This window comes from Ammospiza caudacuta, chromosome 8 (genome assembly GCF_027887145.1).
Source record: "Ammospiza caudacuta isolate bAmmCau1 chromosome 8, bAmmCau1.pri, whole genome shotgun sequence".
NCBI classification, from domain to species: domain Eukaryota; kingdom Metazoa; phylum Chordata; class Aves; order Passeriformes; family Passerellidae; genus Ammospiza; species Ammospiza caudacuta.
Genome location: NC_080600.1, coordinates 41955884 through 41978453, shown reverse-complemented (window position 1 = coordinate 41978453; position 22570 = coordinate 41955884). Strand labels below are relative to the sequence as shown.

General features: G+C 45.7%; 1 protein-coding gene across 1 annotated transcript in view; it reads right to left on the bottom strand.

Moving 5' to 3' along the window:
- ACVR2A (activin A receptor type 2A) overlaps window positions 1–22222 on the bottom strand; it is a 56242-nt gene extending 34020 nt beyond the window's left edge. The window contains exons 1-2 of the mRNA XM_058809483.1: window positions 21255–22222; window positions 20477–21080 (exon numbers count right to left, since the gene is read on the bottom strand). Of these exons, the coding sequence (XP_058665466.1) occupies window positions 20477–20531 (55 nt within the window). The 5' untranslated portion in view covers window positions 20532–21080; window positions 21255–22222. The remainder of the gene's footprint in view (window positions 1–20476; window positions 21081–21254) is intronic.
- Window positions 22223–22570: the final 348 nt, after the last annotated feature.

Here is a 22570-nt window from a genome sequence, read left to right as displayed (position 1 = left end):
AAAAATAAATTTTAAATCACTGCTAAGTCACAACAAAGCCACAACAGTTTTAGAATTCATAAAGATCAGGGGGAAAAATTAAGTAATGATCAAATACAGAGCAATGCACAACTCAGTGCCTCCTACAATGGATTTCCAAGTGGTTTTTGACAGCTAAATATTATTTAACTTATTGTCTGCTTACTTCTCCATTGTTTTGTGTATTGGATGAACTCATGTTCCCAAACTTGGATTTAAGACACCAGTGTGGTCTAGAAGCTACAAATGTTTTTTCAAATCTAACCAACAGACTGGAATAAAGCCCTCAGTGGAGGCACCAACAAGAATTGAAATACAAAACAAACCCCATGCAACTTGAATATTTATTTAAGAGAATTACCCAAAATGTTTTACTGACTGACCAACAAATTGTTTGGGTATTAAAGGTTTACCTTCATTTCAAACTTGCCCATAAATATTGGCCATCCAGCACATTTATTGTCAATAAAACATTAAATGCAGCCACTCCTGTAACAGCTCCTTTAAACAAATCAGCTCTGGTCTAACATGAGAATCAAATCAATACAAAAATAATCCAGGACAGTGGGGTTTATTTCTCTTACCTGCCTAAAGCACTTAAAAATGGTTTAAATTTCCATGTTGGGTGTTCTTCTTAAGAAAACACTCTACATCAAGATCTCAAATGGGCCCTAAACAATCCTAATGAATAAAGAAGGGAATAAATGTGAATATTTCAGCTCTTGGAGAAATCAGCTGCATGTGGTGCACACAAAGGAGGAGCAGCTCATGTCCCTGAGCAGGCACAGATTTAACCCCTGACAGAGATGTGAGGAACTCCCCCCCTTCAGCTCCTCTGCTGCCACACAGAACTGCAATTGTACCCCAAAATGTTCTTTATTTGGGCACTTTGCTGTGCTTGACCCTCGCCAGGAGCCTGAAGCAATCCAGCGCCGTGCCCAGGGCTGGGAGGGTGGAAATGGGGCACAGAAATCTCTGCTGAGCAGCAGGCAGCAACATCAGCAGCACCAGGTGCCACAGACCCGACCAAAGCTGCAGCACCTGCCCTCAGATCTGCACCCACCCAGGGCTCCCCTGGCTCCCTCCCTGCCCAGCACCACAGTGCTGCACCTGAAACAACCCAAAGGGCTCCTTAAAGCCTCTCCAGAGCCAAAATCCCCGTTCCTGCTCTTGCTGAAGGTATCCAAATGTGCCATTTTCCAGCAGTTAGAGATGACACTCAGCCTTTTCTCTCCAAACAAACACAGATACAAAAAAGCAGTCAAGAGAGTTTCTGGCATTGGAGAAAGGAAGATGATAAATGTAATAGAACCAGTTTTAATCAAGATCAAAGCTGCAGGAGAATGCAGACAGACAGTCTAGACTGCTTTACTTTGAAAGCCTAAGCATATAAAGCAACATCTGCAAAGAACATTAATCACATTTAGTCCACAATCTTATCACCTCCCAAGCAAGCAGAAACAACTTTTACTTAAAAGTCATATGCCTCTATGTGACAAGCGTTTTTAATTATCTTTAAATTAGATATTTATCACTGATTACAAAGCTGTTCTCTTCACTTTGAAATAAGCTGCTGTAATTTGAAATATATTTGCAGAGCTCCCTGGACAAAAAAAAATGGAATAAAGTATTGGTAAGGAAGCCTGGTGAACAGTAACAATTATTTTACATCACTGGTACAGAGTGGGAATTCTCAAAATATTGAATTAAGTTCTGATTTGCTCCTCTGTATTTCAGACCATAACTCAGCAGACAGCAATAAAGTGAAAGATTTTCTGTACAGTTTTCTTTAGCTTTAGAAAATAACTTGAAAATATAAATAATCAGCTTTCCCCCAATTTTCTTTCTATAAAAAAAATTATCTTGCTCCTGCACTTTAGAGGGGAATTAAAAATTGGCGAGATAGTGCAAATCTACATATAGAATGTTTATGTGATAATGCACATCTTTCTATACAAAAGCAATTTATTCCTTGTTTACCTTGCTTTATTTTGCTTATATTCTGGTCCATTCTCCCTTATGATTTTGCCTACTCACTAGCAATCATTGAATTTATTTTATTTAAAGTGTCTTGCATGAAAGTTTTCCCTTCTGCCAAGGTTTTCATACAATCCACCCTTCAACAAGAGCCTGGCAGAGACAAATGCACAAAAAAATCCATCATCTTCCAACCCCGAGGCAACAGCTGTGACAATTTACAACATTATAAACCCACAGAGGCACAGAACAAAACTGGGAATTTCTGCACTAAACTCAGCTTCTCCAGCAGCCCCACATCCCACAGGAGAGCTCGTGAAACAGCAAATCCAAAATGTTACTCAAAAACCTGGGTGTTAAATTCCCCAGCTCAGAGCAGGCACAGTGTGCAGCCTCCCCTGCAGCAGGAATCACTGAAAAAGGGGATTTTTAGGATTTTTAGGATTTCTACTGATACCTTTCAGCTGGAGATCCCTTTGCAGGTCCCTCCTGGAGATCTCTCTGCAGGCACTGCTGGCCATGCTGCTGCTCCTGGGTGACATTCCTCGGTCTCCCCACGGATTTATAGACAAAAAGAGAATTCTGAATCCTTTTTTCCCCAAATCCTCCCCAGTCTGCTGCAGCTCTCAGGTTTTGCAGCAGCAAAGCCCCAGTCACTCATCCCAGCCTGAAGAGAGGAGATTTCACTGAATTTCTGGGTTGTTCTCCCTGCTCAGGCTGCAGCATCTCCTGGAGCTCTGCAGCGTTCCTGGAGTGCTGGAGTTCATCTGCCTCAGCTATTTTAAGAATTTCCTATCTTTAGGCCTACTGACAACACTTTTTTTATTTTTTAATGTAACTTTAACCTCCCACAAAAAGCAGTTGAACAAAGGGAGACTCTGCACACCTTCTGAGACTCCTACACCTGTGGAAATTGGAATGCTTGGAGAAATACCCTCATATATTATGATTTAAGTTCATTTCTTGGTGTTATTTTCTTATTTAACTGAGCATCTCATAGAGCCACACCAAGGCAATCTATTTTCTGGTTAATTTTTAATTTGCTTATCTGATCAATACCACCACAATTCTGTAAGTTAAAACAAATTACAAGTATTTAGGTAGAGCAGGAAATTTTAAAGTGCTGTAGGATAATGCAGAGGATTTCTCAGAGCTTGGCTATTTATCTTCAAAACCCTGGGATTGGTTTGGGCTGCAAAATTTTAATGAGGTAAATTTGACAGGATAACTAGAATTAGACTGCTTTTAAAATAGCAAATAAAATTTAGTTCCAATCCTAACTCCAGCTAGATGAACTTCAATTTTTCTTATCTTGTGTCATGGACTGAACCACGTGGCCTAGGAGAAATAACACTGTGGCTATTTAAAGGCAAGGCAGGTTCTGACAGCTCTCACTGAACTCTCAGAGGAAAGCAGAATTCCAAAGTGCAGGGATGAATCAGGGAGTGTGACCCCAGAACACAACACCACAAACAAAAGCTTTAGGGCAAAAGCACTGCACTTGCTACTACAAGATAATTTGTCTTCTAAATTTAGATAACAATTAAGAAAATGTTATCTAGTGACCTGAAATCTGGAAGGCACTTTAGGATATGGTTTTGACCTTCTAGTTCTTATTCAAGAACACATTCAAAGCCAGAAGATGAATGCTGTTACTCCATTTAAAGCCTCTTGACACTTTGACAGAGTAACAGCCTTAAATTTGCTGACTGAAACTCCAAGTTCCACGGCAATAAAAGGCTCAAGAGGGCTCCCTAAACTCCCTAAACACATTTTCTAAAGGTACTCCTGTGCCCAGAGGCAGTGGGTGAATCTCTCCTGCCTCTCAAAGATAAGAGCACAAAGATGGTTGTGGATATATTGCATTAGTTTATTTGGGAGCAACCTGCCAGACAGGTGAGCTGCTAACACATCTCCAAAACCACTCCTAGGAAATTACCAGAACATCAGTGAGAGAAGAAAATGACAATTTTGAAGCTATGCTGCATGAAAGATTAAAAAAAAGCCATTTCAGCTACAATTCTGTCTATGAATGCCATTCTCTGGTAAGTATGAATTCCCCAGAAGTGAAGTGGTGCTTGCAATATGCAGGATTCCCTAGAAATAGCATTCCACCCACTGCACGTGGAGGCAGGTGAGTGAGAGGCAAAGAAGGATCTCTGCATGGAACCTTCCATGGGCTCTCACTGAACATGAGAAATTTGGGATTTCACAGCGTTTGGGAAGATCAGAGCAGCCTGGAGTAGCTTGTGTTAAGCAAGGCTTGAGAAAGCAGCTATTTGAGTTCTTAAGTAAAAAAAACGAAGAATAAGTAAAACAATGAAGGATAAATAAAAATATGAAGAAACTTTTCAAGCCAGGGTGTGGAAACTAGAAATTCAGAATTTTACCTTCAAAGTTATCAATGCATGAGGGAAATAAAAAAATCTGGAGTCCAGGAGTCCAAATCACATCAAGTAATTTTGACCAGTTTTGCTCAAGCAGCAGTGCTGATAAAGAAGCAGAGGCACAGAGATGAAAGCAAGAGAGCAGAGCCCAGGACACTCAGCTCGGATCAGCCGCTATCACTGCAATGGCTCAGTGTGCCTGAAGTCACCCAGAGCCACTGAACCTGCTGACAGGGGAGCGTGGGGCTCGCTGGGTGTGAAGAGAGCCCAGCCATGAGCCCAGGCTGGCAGGGATCTCACAAACTGCCAGGGACAGACAGACAGACAGACAGACAGCACTGCTCACCCCTGCACGCCCTGCAGGAGCCTCCCCAGGACAGTGCCCAGGGAAGGAGCAGGGAATCACCAGCACTGAATGCCACAAAACCAGGAATGAACCCCACGGAACAGACGGGGACTGGGCTGAGTGAACTTTGCACGGGCTCGGCGGGGCCGATCCAACCCCTCCCTCCTTCCCTCCCTGCTGCCACACCGGCCCCAGCCCCAGGAAACGACCGGGGAGGGGAAGGACCGGCCCGGGAGGGGAAGGACAATCCCAGGGAGGGGAAGGACAATCCCAGGGAGGGGAAGGACCGGCCCGGGAGGGGAAGGACAATCCCAGGGAGGGGAAGGACAATCCCAGGGAGGGGAAGGACCGGCCAGGGAGGGGAAGGACAATCCCGGGGAGGGGAAGGACAATCCCAGGGAGGGGAAGGACAATCCCGGGGAGGGGAAGGACAATCCCAGGGAGGGGAAGGACCGGCCAGGGAGGGGAAGGACAATCCCGGGGAGGGGAAGGACCGGCCAGGGAGGGGAAGGACAATCCCGGGGAGGGAAGGAGAATCCCGGGGAGGGGAAGGATCGGCCCGGGGAGGGAAGGAGAATCCCGGGGAGGGGAAGGACCGGCCAGGGAGGGGAAGGACAATCCCAGGGAGGGGAAGGACCAGCCCAGGGAGGGGAAGGACCAGCCCAGGGAGGGGAAGGACCGGACCGGGGAGGGGAAGGAGAATCCCGGGGAGGGGAAGGACAATCCCAGGGAGGGGAAGGACCGGCCAGGGAGGGGAAGGACAATCCCAGGGAGGGGAAGGACAATCCCAGGGAGGGGAAGGATCATCCTGGGGAGGGGAAGGATCATCCCAGGGAGGGGAAGGACAATCCCGGGGAGGGGAAGGACAATCCCAGGGAGGGGAAGGAGAATCCCGGGGAGGGGAAGGACAATCCCAGGGAGGGGAAGGACCGGCCAGGGAGGGGAAGGACAATCCCGGGGAGGGGAAGGACCGGCCAGGGAGGGGAAGGACAATCCCGGGGAGGGAAGGAGAATCCCGGGGAGGGGAAGGATCGGCCCGGGGAGGGAAGGAGAATCCCGGGGAGGGGAAGGACCGGCCAGGGAGGGGAAGGACAATCCCAGGGAGGGGAAGGACCAGCCCAGGGAGGGGAAGGACCAGCCCAGGGAGGGGAAGGATCATCCCAGGGAGGGGAAGGACAATCCCGGGGAGGGGAAGGATCATCCCAGGGAGGGGAAGGACAATCCCGGGGAGGGGAAGGACAATCCCAGGGAGGGGAAGGACAATCCCAGGGAGGGGAAGGACAATCCCAGGGAGGGGAAGGATCATCCCAGGGAGGGGAAGGACAATCCCGGGGAGGGGAAGGACCGCTCCCCTTCCACAGAAATCCAGTGACAGAGAGGGGAGCAGGGAATCTCCAGAGCAAGACACTGCGTCAAGACACAGGGAAGTTCCTCAGCACAAACTCACGCTACAACTTGTAGCTTGTAAGAGATAAGGAAACAAATGTATCCGAACACACAAAGCACAAACAGAAGGTTGGCCTGATTTTAATGTGGATTCTCCTTTTGAGGAGAATTTTGAAAGCCTCAGACAATACGAACTGTAGGGTGAACTAAAGGCTTTTGGCAGCAGCGTTCAGCAATTATTTCATCTGGAAATTCCATCCAGCCCCAAGTTTAATCACCTCTGAACAAACTATTCCTTCCTGAATTTGTCCATCTGTGAGATCATTTTTTATTTCCACATGTTCTGAAACACTGAGTTCTACAGTTTAATTACCCATCATTAGTAGATGTACTTTTTCTGTTTAAAGTACCTTCATCAATCATTTGGGTGGATTTGATGTGAAGCAGCTGGCCAGCAGGCTGAGCAGGAAGAAAAGACAAGTTAGCAAAGTGCTCAGCCCCCAAAGAATCCTGAAATGCATTTCCATGGTTATCACACAGAGGTGGGATGTTGGCATGGATTGGGATGGAGAAATTACAGGTATTTAGCAGTATCTGGGTTATTCACTTCCAATTCCCAACCTGATTTAAACCAGAATGATGCTTCAAAGGAAATCCTTCAAGTTTGATGCTGGGAATTTTTATAACAGAAAATAACTCAGCAGATTTCAAGTTGTTTATATTTAGTTAAGTTATAGATGTGCTCATATGGAACCTTTATTCTTAGCTATTGGGGATAAAGAAATATCTACATCCAAAATAATGCCTTTGATTAGTAGCAAAATGAACATTTTCCAGGTATTAAGGGACAGAATAATGATGTATTTTTACAGCTTTATTTTCCTTAAGATAGGAAGCATCAGTGTCATGGGGATTGCTGACTTTCTCCAGAGAAATTCCCCTGTTGTATTTGGAGTAGTCATAAGCACAAGTTTAAGGGCTCCCAGTGCCAGATGTTGTGTTTGATGGAGAAGGGCTCGTGCTCACACAGAAACAGGTGTCCCTCCTGTCACAGCTGAGGAATTCACTCAGCAATAAATCCTCCTGGCAGGCCAGGAGAACACCAAAGCTTCAGAAACGCAACAAAAAAATTTATGGGAGAATTCTGCTGTCTTGCCTCTCCAGGTGTTTATCCTGTGGTAGTCGATGAGTGTTTGGACGTGAACACAAACACTTCTATCAGCAAGATCAATAAGGAGAATTTCCCTTTGCAAGGAGAAGAAAAATTGTCTGGTTTTTCACTTGGATTTGTTTGTTGTTCGCTTGGCTGGCTTTTGTTGTTTGGGTTTTTCCCCCAGGACAATGATTACCTCCAGCCAGCCGGCACAGGAACAGATATTGAATAAACCACTGGCCAAACAGCAACAATGACTCAACTTTCGGTGCAGCAGCCTCAGGAGCGCTCATTGTGCGCTATCAGGAGCGGGCTGGTGTCATGGAGCCACAGCAGGAATGCCAGGGAGCTTTCCTGAGCTCCCTGCCCTGAAAACCCAGCTGGGGCAGAGGCGGCCACTCCCTCCAGCCTGGAGCAGTCAGAGCGTGTCCCACAGCTCGGGGGGTGTCACACTGGGATGTTTATCTGAGCATTATTTATGCACAGACACCACGGCTGTAATGCCCTGAACTCTGCCATCCAGCACTCCTGGGCACCCCAGAAGGGAGCACAGGGCACACACACCAACTGTGCCCACAGCACTGCTGGGCTCACAGGGTGCCTCCACCCTGTGAGAAATGACTGCTAAAGTTCCATTTTAAGTTGAATGTTAACAGTTTAAGCCAAACTGTTAAAGTTTAATTTTATTAAACTTTAACAAAACTACAACAGAGGACTAAATAAAGAAAAATTACAGTGCTGGGAGTCCCCTGTGACTATCAGCCAGGTGGCTCATCTACAAAATGGATGCTCTGCCTTTTATACCCCTCAAAGTTACAGGGGGAGGGGAAGAGGACTCTGGAATGACATATTCTAATAACATCACTATACAGATATACAATATCTACGTCTTAATTGTGGGAGCCAACTATTACATTGCTTATCTATACAACCCCTTCCTAGGATTGAGCCTGTGTTTCATTTTAAAGTTTCATTTTAAGTTGAATTTTAACAGTTTAAGCCAAATTGTTAAAGTTTAATTTTATTAAACTTTAACAAAACTACAACAGAGGACTAAATAAAGAAAAATTACAGTGCTGGGAGTCCCCTGTGACTATCAGCCAGGTGAGCCATCTACAAAATGGTTGCTCTGCCTTTTATACCCCCTCAAAGTTACAGGGGGAGGGGAAGAGGACTCTGGAATGACATATTCTAATAACATCACTGTACAGATATACAATATCTACCTCTTAATTGTGGGAGCCAACTATTACATTGCTTATCTATACAACCCCTTCCTAGGATTGAGCCCATCTGCTTAGATCACCAATAACATTTTTAAGGAATCCTTTAAGGTACCTGCTGGAAACTCCACAGAAAAGCTTTGACATGATCCTCCCAGGATGCCAAGAATCATTTATTGAACATTATCCTCATGGATGCCAAGAATGACCAGCCTTGCTGGAGGGAAGGTGGGCACACAACAAACCAATGTACATTCAGGCCTCTGCTCCTCAGTGGTGGCACTGTACCTCCACAGAAGCCACCACCTCAAAAAAAGGGTTTAAAAATCCTGCCTTAAGTAAAAAGCAACTGGAATATCACAGCTGAGTGAAAAAGGAAGAAGATGATGGAAACAGCAGCCTGGGCCATGGAACACTGGCTTCTCTCTTCCCTACCAGGGAGGCTGAGCTGGGAGAGACCATGGCTGGGATAACACCTCAGGTAAGATTCCCCTGTGTTTTTAAACTGATTTTATTTCCAGTCATGCTCCACGCAGCATTTCAAACCACAGCTACCAGAGACCAGTTTATCTCCATTTCAGTGCCCATGCCTGGATCTCAGCACAGTTGTCCCCATGTAGAGTTTCAGGGCAGATTAACAGTAACAGGATGTCTGCAGAGAGCCCAACAACAGCCCGAGGCTGCCTCACCCTGCAGGGTCACAGAGGGGATGAGCTCAGGTGCTGTCCCAAGGACCTGGCTCACAGCTGAACCCTCAGCACCACAAACTCATCCAGAGCTGCTCTCTCCAGAATTGTGCCCTGCTGACTGAAGATATTCCTGCTTTATGGCTTACAAGTGCCCTGGTTCTTGCACACTCCCCTGGCAAGTGAAGATGCTCCTGGGATTGAGACCCCTCAGGTCTCATGGGTGCTCAGCTGATACCCAAAATTCACCAGCCCCTGTTTGTAAATGGGATTCCTGATGCTGTGTTCTGATGCAGTCCATTCAGGCATTACCAGTCAGGGTTCTACATTTAAAGGACATCCCCTACTTTCTCCCCTCATCATTTCCAGACCTGTTAGTGCTGTCTGTTCTCCTCTTGGATCTGATTTCAGCACAAAGTTTTATGCCCACCTTTTCAGAATAAATTTCAAAGGACATCTTCAGCCAAAATCCAAGTAACATAAATTAGATACTGCTCAGATTATGTTGCAAATAGTCCTTCCAAAGTTTTATTAAACCTGGGATGTAACTGGATTTCACTGATCACTGTATCACCCCTTCTGTAATTGTGTCAGTCTGAATCTTTTATTTAGTTCCCACCTCATTGTTACCAGAGAACCTGCAAGACAGGAGTGAATTTTATCACCTATTCCTTGGAATGACAGAATCACAGAAGAGTTTGAGTCAGAGAGGACTTTAAAGCTCATCTCATTCCATGGCAGGGACACTTTCCACTATCCCAGGGTGCTCCAGCCTGGCCCTGGAAACTTCCAGAGATCCAGGGGCAGCCCCAGCTTCTCTGGCAGCCTGTGCCAGGCCCCTCTGCTGCTCTGCCTGGAAATCTTGAGTCTAGAGCCCCTGGAGCAAAATGTGACATGGAGATATTTAAAAGGCAAGGGAAGAGGACAAAAACCCTGTGAGAACAGGCCTGAACTGAGAGATCCTGAAAAAGAGAAGCAAATTCTTTCTGAAGAGGGAGGTTATTAAAAATGATACTGAATTGTGCCATTTTCCCTTTGTCACCCACAGAACAGCTCCACTCACCAACACTGAGGTGCTTTCCCTTGACAATTCCCTTCCCAGGACAATGCAGGCAGCCTCCCTGGCAGCCCTTATTCCTTCCATCCATCCATCCATCCATCCATCCATCCATCCATCCATCCATCCATCCATCCATCCATCATCTCTCACCCAGCTCCTGCCTTTGATCCTTGTGGGAAACGGATTTGTAGAAAGTTCTTAAAGCTTGACAGAAGGCTCACAGAGTGTGTATCAGTGTGTAACTGTTTGAGGTAAGAAATGCTGACTTAGAAATGTCATGGAATAGGACAGGCATTGTTGAGAGAGAAATGGAACTAGAAACAAGTTTTAAAGGATGGTTTTGTAAATAGGACTGGATACTCTGGAGGAATAGAACTGTGAAAGATGAATTGTAGTAGAAGCCACGAGGGGTAATTTTAGATTAATTGTTTTAAGCATTTAGAGCATGGTGTGGTAAAAGCTGATAGGCCAAGAAGCACTTATAATGTACTGTAATTGGGAAATATTTGGCATCTGATTGTGATGGTGTGAATTCTAACATCTGTATCATCTCATCCTTCTCATGAGACTGAAAATGGAATAAAAGTTTTTAGAACACCTCTCAGTTACCCCATCTCTGAGTCAGAAAAACCCCAAATCCAACAGATCCTGAGTGCAGAATCTCTGTGCTGTTTTCCAGTCATTTCTGCTGCTGTGGCAGATTGGATCAGCCCAGCCCAAAGGCAGCAGCCACGAGGGCCGAGCCAGTGAGGAGTGACAGCAGCACAAAACGGGGATGTGGGGGAGGAATCACATACAAACAAGAGCAACTCTCCTCTCTCTGTTCTCCCAGCAGTTTTTGTCAAATACCCCACAACCAACACAACCTTTTTGGACAAGTAGAAGGTGATTAAGAGGTTTCTGAAGCCGGCTGAACTGCTGGAAGAACAACTAAAAATTGTGGATGTTGAGAGCTTGCTTCTAAAGTTTTTGCATTACTGAACCTCTGGTTCAGAAAGAAGGAAGACAATGGGGAGAAAAGCTCAGATGGGCAACAGAAGATCCCTCAGAACACACTGTGCCAGCATGTAAATATCTTCAATTCATCAAAACCAGATTCCAACACATTATTTACCCTTACACAAGAGAGGAACAGGAACTCATAATTTACCTCCTCTCTCCCATCTTCACTTTGAATGAAAGAGCTACCAACACCAAAGTATTTGTAGCATTGAGAGGAAAAATTCTGGGATAATTAAGTTTCAGAGCATTATTTTTGCAAACAGGATTCTAGGAAATTAATTTTGCTTGATTTGCCATCCATCTGAATACTTTTAAGCCATGGAAAAGTCCAGCAGCACTCTGGAGCATCAGGATTTTTCAGGGGGGATCCAGACCATTTCCACTGGAATGCAAAGTGGGATCTGTGCTCTCCTGGCTTCCCTGCAAGCCTCTACCCAAGAGGATGAGAGTCAGAATTTTTCAGCTGAACAGCAAAAAACTTTCACCTGAAAGCTCTGTTTTCATGGGTGCTTTCTCAGAGAAGTGCTAAATGCTGAGTTTGGGGCAGGAATGGAAGCAAAAACATCTTGTGGTTTGAAATCACCTCCTCACAAATGAATCAGGGTTTCACAGCTGGGGTTTAGCACAAGCACAGCACACAAAAAGCCATCAGGAGCTCTCTGCTGATCTCTATCACCCCAAATGGACGAGGTCACAGGAGCCCTCACGTGTTGGGCTCTGTCCCAGTGACAGAGGTGAAGTTAAATAAAATGTAACCAAGCTGTTACAATTTTTCTTTTTGACGGGTTTTGTGTCAATTTAATAAAATTCAATATATCCCCAGGGACAACTTGTAAAACAGATCCTTTCCAAAATTTAAGATTAGAGTTTAAATGAAAATATTTAACTAGTAGTGGTTTCAATGCTACTTTAAAGCAGCTTTATAAACAAATGATGACAAATCACCTAATTCTTTATAAAAAGTACAGTAATTCAAACAATTGTGTGCCATTTTGCAACTTTCACAGCCTAAACGTTTTTCAACCCTGAAACACAGAAATATTTAAAGAAAACTCTTCCATCATGTAATTGCTGTGAGCTAAAGAGAACTATCTGTACCCTCTACTGACAAACACCAGCAAAAATTGCTAAAATTAACAGTTACTGCAAAGTTTAATTTTGTCTTGTACACTCAACACTGTAACTCAACAACAAAATTAAACCACTTCCCTGTTTATGTGGAAATTCCTAGAAGGAAACAGTTTTTCATGCTAGAAGGCTTGATAAACTGATTGGTCATATTTAAAAATAGCTTTGAAAAACAGATCAAATTTCAACTTGGGAGATGATAATGAAATCTAAGAATTCAAAACCCAGCTGAAAGAATGAAGACCACTCCAATCTTTAGGCAGCATTTAAGGAATGGAGATTAGTGTTATCTAGGTGAGATAAGAGCTCTCAACCTGAAAAAATAAGGCCAGGCTTCAGTTACAAATAAAAGCCACCTCTAAATCACAAGTTGGTGAGGCACCAAAAGGCAGGAAGCTGCTGAAAGCACTAAATCAGCTCTGTGAGCAAGAGATCTGGAGATAAACCAGCCTGGGATGGGATGGGATGGGACAGAGCTGCTCGTGGGGAAAGGATGAGGAGCAGCACAGGGACCCTCCAGGGCTGCCCTGGAGCCACCCTGGCTCAGGAGGTGCAATTCCCTGCTGAGGTGGGCACAGCTCAGGGGGCTGCACCCAGTGCCAGGGGCAGGGATGGCACTGCAGGGTGGGCACACAGGGATTTCATGGAATTGCACAGGGACAAACGTGGTGCCCTGAGCCCTGGGACACTGCACAGTGCAAGTGGGAACAGCTCAGGGGGCTGCACCCAGTGCCAGGGGGGCACTGCAGGGTGGGCACACGGGGATTTCATGGAATTGCACAGGGACAAACGTGGTGCCCTGAGCCCTGGGACACTGCACAGTGCAATGGGGACTGCCAGGATGGGTGTGGAAACAAGCTGGAGGTCGGTGGGTGAGTCTAAAGCCCAGAGCCCCACGGATTACTGCAGGTGGGCACCACAACAAAAGGTGATTTCAAAGAGGAAATGACCATTTCTACTCAGAGCCAGTAGGAGGAGGTGACATTTAAGAAGTGCCATTAAAACCAGGCAGGCAGCAGATGACAGAAACCAACTGCATGGGGCCTGCATCCAAAGGGCCAATGCTCACCTCAGACAGGAATAACACCTTTAAATATAAAGTAGATCATCTCAGGAATCGCTCTTAAATATGAAATAGATCATCTCGGGAATCACCTTTAATTGTGAAATTGCTAACTTGAAGGAAAAAACAGAATAAATAATTGAAGAAAATAAATGTATCCATCTAGATTTCATATCCCAGCTGGCCCAGGGACTGCTGCCTGCCCTCAGAGCCCTCATCCCAGTGCCCCCCTCAGAGAGCACAGCTCCCTCCCGGGGCCATGGAGGGCTGCCCTGTCCCAGAGCAGGGGCTGCTGCTCTCTGAGTGGGACAGCTCCCAGCTGAGGGCAGGGCCGGCCTGGGAGGCAGCAAATGTCGCCAATGTTGTCACAGCACGCTAATGGCACACACTCCACGCTCTCAGGCAGGAGATGAGGGAGCTCTGAAGTGCTGAAGCTGCAGGAATTCTGGTTGAGCCCTGCCTGTGCTGCCTCCTGGCACTGCCCTCACACCGCGCTTTGTGCCATCTCATTAGACACCGCCTGGCACCGGCCCCAGCACTGTCGGGGCTGCTGCTCCCCCCGCAGCCTCCTTTCACTGGCAACTCCAGAAACAGCCAAAAGAGACCAGCCACGGACTGCTCTAAAACATTCCTCACATCCACAGTCAACCAAACCAAAAAATTAAACAACACCGAGTTACTTTACCCACTTCCATTTCTTCCCCCAGAAATACAAACAAGAAAATCCCAAACCAAACAAGCAGAAACAAAACGAAAACTGCATGTTTTGCCCTCATAAGAAGTTCAGTATCTGTCAGAAAATACACAAGACATATCCTAAATGGTTTTGAGCACTGTCTCCCTTCAACTTTAAAAGTCAATCTGCCACAAGAACTTCTGCAATTTGTTAGAAAATGAATTTGCTTTCTTACGTGTATCCCATTTACACATGAAGAGTTGAAGCTATTAAAAAGTAACATAATTCTGAGCTATACAGATTCTTAGCATTTTCAAAATAATGATACAGAGACCTTCTAACAGAACCTTCAGATTAAACATCCTCAGTAACTTTTCAGGTATCGGCTTCAACAGTGCCAATGCTCAGAATTAAACCAGTAAAACTTAACTCATTTGCTGCCATCATTAGAGAGAGTGGAAATCTTCCCAAGTGTGACAACAGCCTCATTTAGGGAAAACCCAAAACCAGATCAGCAGCAATGCCTAAATGGTGTTGTAATTACAATACACAATTTTGCTGTAAATGCAAAATGCAATCTTAATTCTTAGTTTTAATGAGGCAGATCGATATCTCAAAGTTCAGAAAGCAAAAGAATTTGAGAAATACTCTTTTTGGCCAAGATATTGCATTCATCTTCATTATCTATTCACTAAGTACAGACAATGTTTCCCTCATGTAATTAAAGAGTTATAAAAGCAGAGAAATGCATCTTGGCATTTCTTACATGCCCATCACAGTTAAGAGTACATGGGGGTTTGCTTTTAATTACATTGTCATTTCAGCGTTTTGTATTGAATTACCACCTCATTACACATCCATAGAAATCCTTTAAAACAAGAAGTTATGCTTTAACAAAGTAAGGGATCTCCAAAGGTGATATTTAGATTAATCTAAGAACTTGTGGCCCTCTTGCCAGCTAACAGGGCCCAGCATCCCATCAGGGCAGTTTAACAGCTCCCAGCCAGCACTGTGCCAACTCAGCAACAACACCAACATTAATTACAAGTTTGCATTTTGAGTGAATCAGATCATCCTGCACCACTTTGACCAGAAACACCAGCAGAACACAAAATGGCCAAGCCTTTCACAAGGTGTTTTTAGAATTTGGACACAATATCCCTACATGGAGGTACCAACCCCACAAGAGTTGCTATAGGGCTTTGCTGTGAATTCCCCAGGATTTCGGGTGACACCAAAGATTCATTGCTCCAGTTAGTACATAAATTGTCTGCTTTTGTTTCCAGTTACAGCTTTAACAAGGACATTTTGAAGAAAACCAGAAATGTTGACTTTCCTCATCAGGAATTAAATTATTGTGAAACCATGATGATAACCATGCAATGGAAAAACCCTTCCCTGCTGTCTTTGCACCCAGAGCTGAAGGATTTGATGTATCTAATCTACATTTGGGATTCCTGGCCGCAGAGATATGCAACGTAAACAACATGGCAGTAAATATTCATTTTCTGTGGGATTAAGCCTAAATATGCTCTGCTGTTTGGCACTGTAGTCACAAACTGTTTCTAAGAAAAAACCCCTCCACCACACAGACAGTGCAGGGAGAGAAGACAAGAGATGCCACAGAAAGTCACTGGCATCCAATAGCACTTCAATCCCATATGGAAATAACAGGAAATAAGATGTGCCGAATTTGAAGCACCAAGGCAACAAAAACACATGAAGATTTCATCACACAAGAACTTGGCTGTAAAATCCGTCATTTTCTTGATCTTTTTAGGGAGTTTTCATTTTCAGGAACATCAGAGAGCTAACAGCTCATGGATGCTACCAACCAGCTCGAGCAGGCATTTGCATTAAGCTGATTTTAGTTAATTAAGTGGTGGAAATGCATCTCTCCTACACCCAGAAACCACTTCCACAATCAGATTCCTTGTCAACCTCTCCCTTTTTACAGCCTGCAAAAACTACAAGTGGAGAAGGTTGGAACAACATTAGGAATGAAAAACACTGGAGGGGCTGTTATTGTTCCGCTTCCCTAGAAGTAATGATATGACAAAAATTAATGTCTGTGGTTAAACAGAGAAGAAAAAAAGGGTTTTTTTTTGAGTCTGAGTCTGTCCTCATTTGCTGATCAGCCAAACTCATCACCTAAGGAATTTTACCCTCAAATTCCAGAAAGGTGGGAATGGGAAAATACAAAACCCATTCAAATACTCTCCATAAAACCCAGCTGAAAACTATTATTCTTGCAAACAGTGATTCTCTTCTTGCAGAAAGGAGCTTTTCCTGCCCTCAATTTACACCCAGCACATGGACACAAACTTATTGAAGCTTTTTCTTCTCGTGTGTGCAGGGTAGAGATGCAAATAAACTCATGAGAGCAGCATCTCTCCGGGAATGTCTGGAAAGCAGAGCTCCACCACAACGATGCTCACATGTTCTGATGTTGCATTTGCACAATTAAAGCTCTTTTCAGAAGATTTGGGCTTTATAACTGTTAAGCATTAACAGATTACTTAGAAATAGTTAACAGATTTTTGAGCTGTAGTAATTTATAACATCAAGCTCTCCATAACTCAGTCTATGGTTGGAAACAGTATTAAAGAGTTTTATTTAATGAAACAAATCCTGCTCTTAACAGCAACATTAGGAGTGCCCAGTGGTAGTACATTTAATAAAGAACTTGTACACTGATAACATAAAGGAATCTTGACTTTAAAAGCAGCACTAATTCTGAAGTAGTTTATTACCCCACAATAAAGTGAATAAAGTGATTAGAGTCCAACCACACTCATGGACAGCTCACAGGGAACACAGCAGCAGAAAAAAATCCAAACATTGCCAGACCTGTGGCAGGATTTTCAAGGGTTATCAAGTTAATAATGAAAGGACAGTAAAAAAGGGACATTACACAAGTAAATCAAAGAAAAAGTCTCATGTTCCCCCTCAATTCCTTCAGGACACCCAACCATTCAGCTTGTAAAGTCACACCATGCAAAGCAGCTTTTACAGTTCTCAATAGATTTTTTTTGGGGGGGGAGGGGGGGAAAGACACAATTAAAAAAATAATTTCTCAGGTAATAATCGCTGTGACAGAAGAGAATGATTAATTAAAAATCAGAGAATAAAACATCCTCCATGCAGTGAAAATACAACTTCAACTACAGAGGTGTCTTTGGCACGCCAGTACCTTCAGCTAAATCACTCAAGATCATCTGGGTGGCTGGGGAATGATCTGGCATTAGGAGAAATAGAGAATCAACACTTTTCTGAGGTGGTTCCTTTTGCTTAGGTGATTTTGAGCTTGATTTTAGCTTCACTTCTAAAAAATCCAGGTCTTGCTCCCTGTAGGAGACTGCAGAGCTGCTCTGATTTGGGACCACCCAGGTACCAAAGGCAGGGCAGGAATCTCAATGAGATGAGGGGCTGGGAAATGAGGAGTTTATGAGTAACAAAAGGAACGATGAGATTTTAAACTAAGATTATGGGTGAGGAAAATGCTCAAAACTCCTTCAGCATCACCCACACTTTGAGCTGCACGGGGTGTACGTTTCATAAATCTCAGAAAATGCTGGAAGTGCCCATTCTCTGTTCCTGCAATCACAAAAGCACCAGAACACAAGCACACTTCCCTGGGGAGGGGAGCACCCCGATCATATCTGCAGAGAGCCTGCTTTGATGAACAAGCTGCTTCAGTCACAAGTTTTCCTGTGAAGCTCCCTCCAACCTCGCCTCACCTACAGCTCAGGCACAGGAAGCTTGTTCTGAGATATTTTATCATTAATTCAGGATTTTCTGCTCCTCTGAAATGAAACATGGCCACAGGTTTATCTCAGGAGTGTATTGGAGGGCACACGGAGAACCTTGACCCGGGCACTTTGCTTTCTTGTTTAGTTAATGTGCATTCATCTCAGCCTCTGGAGCTCCTACAGATGGGTGCAAACCTACACCCACTTTGATCCAGGCATCTACAAATATTTTAAAGCCTAATAACAACACAGATGCTCTTTCTCAAATATCTTAGTCAGAACAGGGAAATATTTTCACTCTCTTAACAAACTCGCTAGAAATTCCTGTCCATTTGCAGTACATTTCCAGGATTTCATAGTGCAGTTTACAGATAATAAAATAAATCGCTTTGAACCTAAATAGCACTTCCACACCCACCACGCAGGAGAAAAACCACAACATTTTCACCTATTAAAAGAACCCCGGTATTAATTTGCCACGTAAACATCTGCAGAAAATAGCTGTGTTTAAAAATAAATGAACAAATAGAGCAAAGCAAACCCCCAATTGCTGAAAGAGAGGAGCTGGAGCTGCACACCAGAGAGAGGCACCTCCACACCTGAGCTCCAGGATTTTCTCAACCACTGCCAGTATTCAAAATGTAAGACCTGGACAGACTGATTTTCACACTAAAGACCGGAAAAAAGAAAATTCTGGTGATGATGATGTTAGAACCAATCCATCAGGTAGGGTTTTAAACAGAAATAAGTCACTTAAGAAACACTTCTCATAAAAACGCCTGCACTTCAAGCTTAAAATCTTATATAATCCTGTACTTCTGATCATAAAGCCAACAGTTTACTGTTGAATTTATTTATTTTTAGCCTTGCCTAAAATTGTAGAGCGTCTGCAGCCATGGTGTGAGTAGAAAATAGTATAATAATTGTTAAGTACCGGAACACTTAATGTGTAATACTGGAATAACCACCAAAACAATGTCATTAACATGAGAGCAGCCCGGATTGCAGGCAGTTTCCTGCTCATTTAGCCAAGATTCATTCTTCACAGGCAGGAGGAACATTCTTTTCACCTTACCAAGGACAACCCGAGCGAGCAAGGTTCAAGAAAAGACGTTCCTTATTGCTTAGCTGTTCTTTTTTATGAAGTCTGATAGGTAATGTCAACAAAAACCACTATTCTGTGCTCTAGGCAAAAGGATCTTAGAGGTGGACGTGGAAGGGAGACAGGCACGGAGAGCAGATGGCAGCAAGTCTCTCAGAAACTGTTCCAGAGAGGGGGAAAAGTTTCCCTACAGAACATATTGCTGAACTGAGGGAACGCTGCTGAGCTGAAAAATCAGCCTTTGGGAAAAGCCGGCACACACGTCGTTACTGCAAGGCAAAAGCTGTCAGAAATCATGTTGGGTTTCAAAAGGAGAATAAAAATCAAACATCCCGAACAAGCTTCTGGCTGTCCTTAACCCTCTGGTGAGCACAGGCAGGGATTTTGGGTTTCTGCTGGCAGCGCTCGCCATTTCACAGCACACTGAGCGCACACAGCGCGGATCGATAGCACTACAGACACAAGACGAGACTTATCCATTTACTAACCACAGCAAAACGGCCTCTTCAGCAAAACCCTGCCGCTCCTACGGCTGGAAATGTAAAAAGCATCCTTACAGGGATCCCATTACTCCCGGTCACACGGGCAGCCCGGGAGCTTTTAGCCTGGTAAACAAGCGTAGCCTCGCACACCCTGCAAGGATGCTAAAAACCCACACAGAGCGCTCAGCACACGGGCACGGAGCGCCAGGCCGGCTTGGGAACTCGCCGGAGATCCTCGCACAGCTCCTGAGAGGGTTTTGGTGAGGCTGATGGAGCCCCGAGCACCGATGGACCAACAGCTGCCCAACCACTGGTTGCTGCCATCACAATTTTCCTGCTGGAGAAGCGTGGGGAGTCCTCACACCCCGCTCGCTTCCCAGAGCTGGCGTTTGAACCTCAGACTCTGCTGTTTTAAAGAGAAAAATCAGTATTTTTTTTTGTTTTGTTTTGTTTTTTTTTTTTAGCAAAATACAAAGGGTTACAAATGATTCTTTAGAAACGCAAAGCCTGGCTTTTCACCCCAATTCTGTTGGTACATCTCCACACGCACACACCCCTCGCCACCACCACCAAAGGACGAGCTCAGCCTTTCAGAGCGGCACCTTTTCCAAATTAATGAAGCATTAACCAAGGTCGCTATTCACCAGGGAACAGTCCGGGGAAAGAGACATCAAACTGGAGCAAAGAGCAATTTCAGCTGGGTAATTCTTATTTAAAAGCAGCATCCAACACCCGTAACTGCGCTGCCAGGTTACTTGTGTGACACTAGGTGGTTATGTCTCCACATTTATTCCACACAATTGAGCTGAAATCCAAGCGCTGGGAGCGTTTCAAGTGCTCACGCTATATATATATATATTTTTAAGAATAAACACGAAAGCAGCTTCTGCCTTTACAATTGCTGCCATCCACAAACATTTGCCACCTGAAAAAAAAAATAAATCGCTTCCCATTCATACAGAGCCAGCCCAAGTTCCCAAGTGCTGACCCCAAAGCCCTCAGTTTCAAGTGACAAATCCAGGAACATTCACTTACCTGATGAACAAGAGATAAGAAAAACAGCGAACGCCAACTTAGTAGCAGCTCCCATTTTCCAATGCTGTTAAAACATTTAAGTGACTTTAAGTATCCAGTTTTCTGGGTCCTGCAAGCTGGAAAAATCTCCCTTCTTGCTGAACCGTTATAAAGCGATTTATAGCAACATTTCTGCAGCAGGTAGTGTTCATAAAACACTAAAAATCAGACACTGACGACCTCCCCGCGGCTCTTTCTAGAGAGAATCCGGGTTGAGGGAGGGATAAATATATTTGGAACCGTGTTTCAAAACACACGTGTCATTTGGCTTCTGTACAAACGGTGGCAAAATTCAACTCATAAAAGTAATGCTACGAATCCACTTTAAAAAAAAAAAAAATTAAAAACCAAAACAAAATAAGTCAACGATCAAGCTGCTGAGCACGACGAAGTCTCTGAGTCTCCAAGTGTTTTCCACATCAGGCGCCGTGAAGGATCATCCCTGGTGGGTGCGAGTGTCGGGGGTCGGGTCGGGATCAGTCCGAGGCGATGTTTTCGTCCTGCCTGCCCCCTTCACACCCCGTGTAGTGTTCGGGAGAAGAGCAGCTCCATTCCAGTTCCAAACCTCGAGGCGAAGAGAGGAAGTTTTATTTTTTTTTTTTGTCAGTTTGTCGATGAAAAACTACCTTTAAAAAACCAGCCACCAGCTACACGTGGGTTTTCTTTAATAAATGCTGAGGGGTTTAGCGTAGCCCAGGAGAGGGGAAGGGGAACAACAACAGTCTGGGGACAAACAAACCTTCGGGCTCCCCGGGAAGTGGCAAATCTCTAGTCCTTGGGCAGGCAGCGAGAGCAGTGCATCCCCCCAGTCTTCGCCGCCCTTCTCCAGCACCAGCACTCCCGAATCCCAGCAAGATTTCCAATTCTTCTAGGAGATTTCCATCCCCTCCCCCCGCGAGAGGCTATATTTGGTATTTAACACACAAGAGTGGCTGGGGAGGGGGGGGTACAAAAAAAAAAAAAAGAAAGAAAAAAATTTTAAAATTAAAATGCAGTATCCAGGCGCTGGGGAGCAGGGTGGTATATATTCTTTGTGGCAAATCCTCGCCGTGCTTCCAGGAGAACCAGGTTTCTTTGGAAGGGAGGCGGCTGTGCCTCACGGCGGGCTGGGGCTGGATGGATCCAGGCTCCTCCGGCTCCTCACGGGTCCTGGATGAATCCTCGCTCCTCTCCCTCCTCACGGACACATCTCCTCCTCGCCCCGCCGCTGCTCACACGGAGACTCCACGAAATCCACTCCTCCGAGCTCAATCCAGTTCTTGCCTTTTTCTTTTTTTTTTTTTTTTTCCTCTTTTTTCTTTTCCTCCTAGGAGCGAGCAGCAGGAGACGGCAGGGGCGGGGAGGCAGAGCCTTCTCCCCGCGCCTCCCACACGGCGGAGCGGGGAGCGATCCCCTCGTCACCCTCTCCCCTAACTCTGACCCCGGCTCAACTCTCCGGTCTCCCGGGTGGCGGAGGCAGCGCGGCTCAGCCCAACTTTGTCCCTCCAGCAGTGCAGCTTAGGGGCTGGCGAGGCGAAAAGGCCGAGCTGGGGGATTCTCTCCGGGCGGCGGCGGCCGTGCCTAGAGCCCGCCGAGTGTCGCTGGCAGCGCGGAACAGCCTTCGGTGCCCTGCTGCCGCTGCTCCCCCGTGGTAATCTCATATCTACCCATTCACCCGTGTGGCGTGTGGAGAACCGGCCCAAGATGGCGGCGCCCGGGCGATTGTTTTTGTTTCCTCTCCGCCTCCCCCTCCTTCCCCACGGCCGCGGCGGCCGCCCCGGATTGACAGCCACATTACCCAATCACAAGGCGGGTTTGGCCGCTTATCCCCGCCTACCTCCGCTCGCCCCTCCTATCGGCGGCGGGGCGGAGCGCGCTCCCCCACGCTGGCCCCGCCCCTCGCGGCCCGCGCGCGCCGCCTCACGGGCGCGCTCCTGCCCGCCCTTCCCTCCCCTCAGGGCGCGGCCCCTCCGGCGCCCTCGCCCCGCTCCGCCCCGACCCCCCCGGTGTCCGTAATTCACTGTCGGGGGGCTCTCTCGAGGTGTTGGGGGGGCTGTGCTGTGCTTCCAGGCTCGG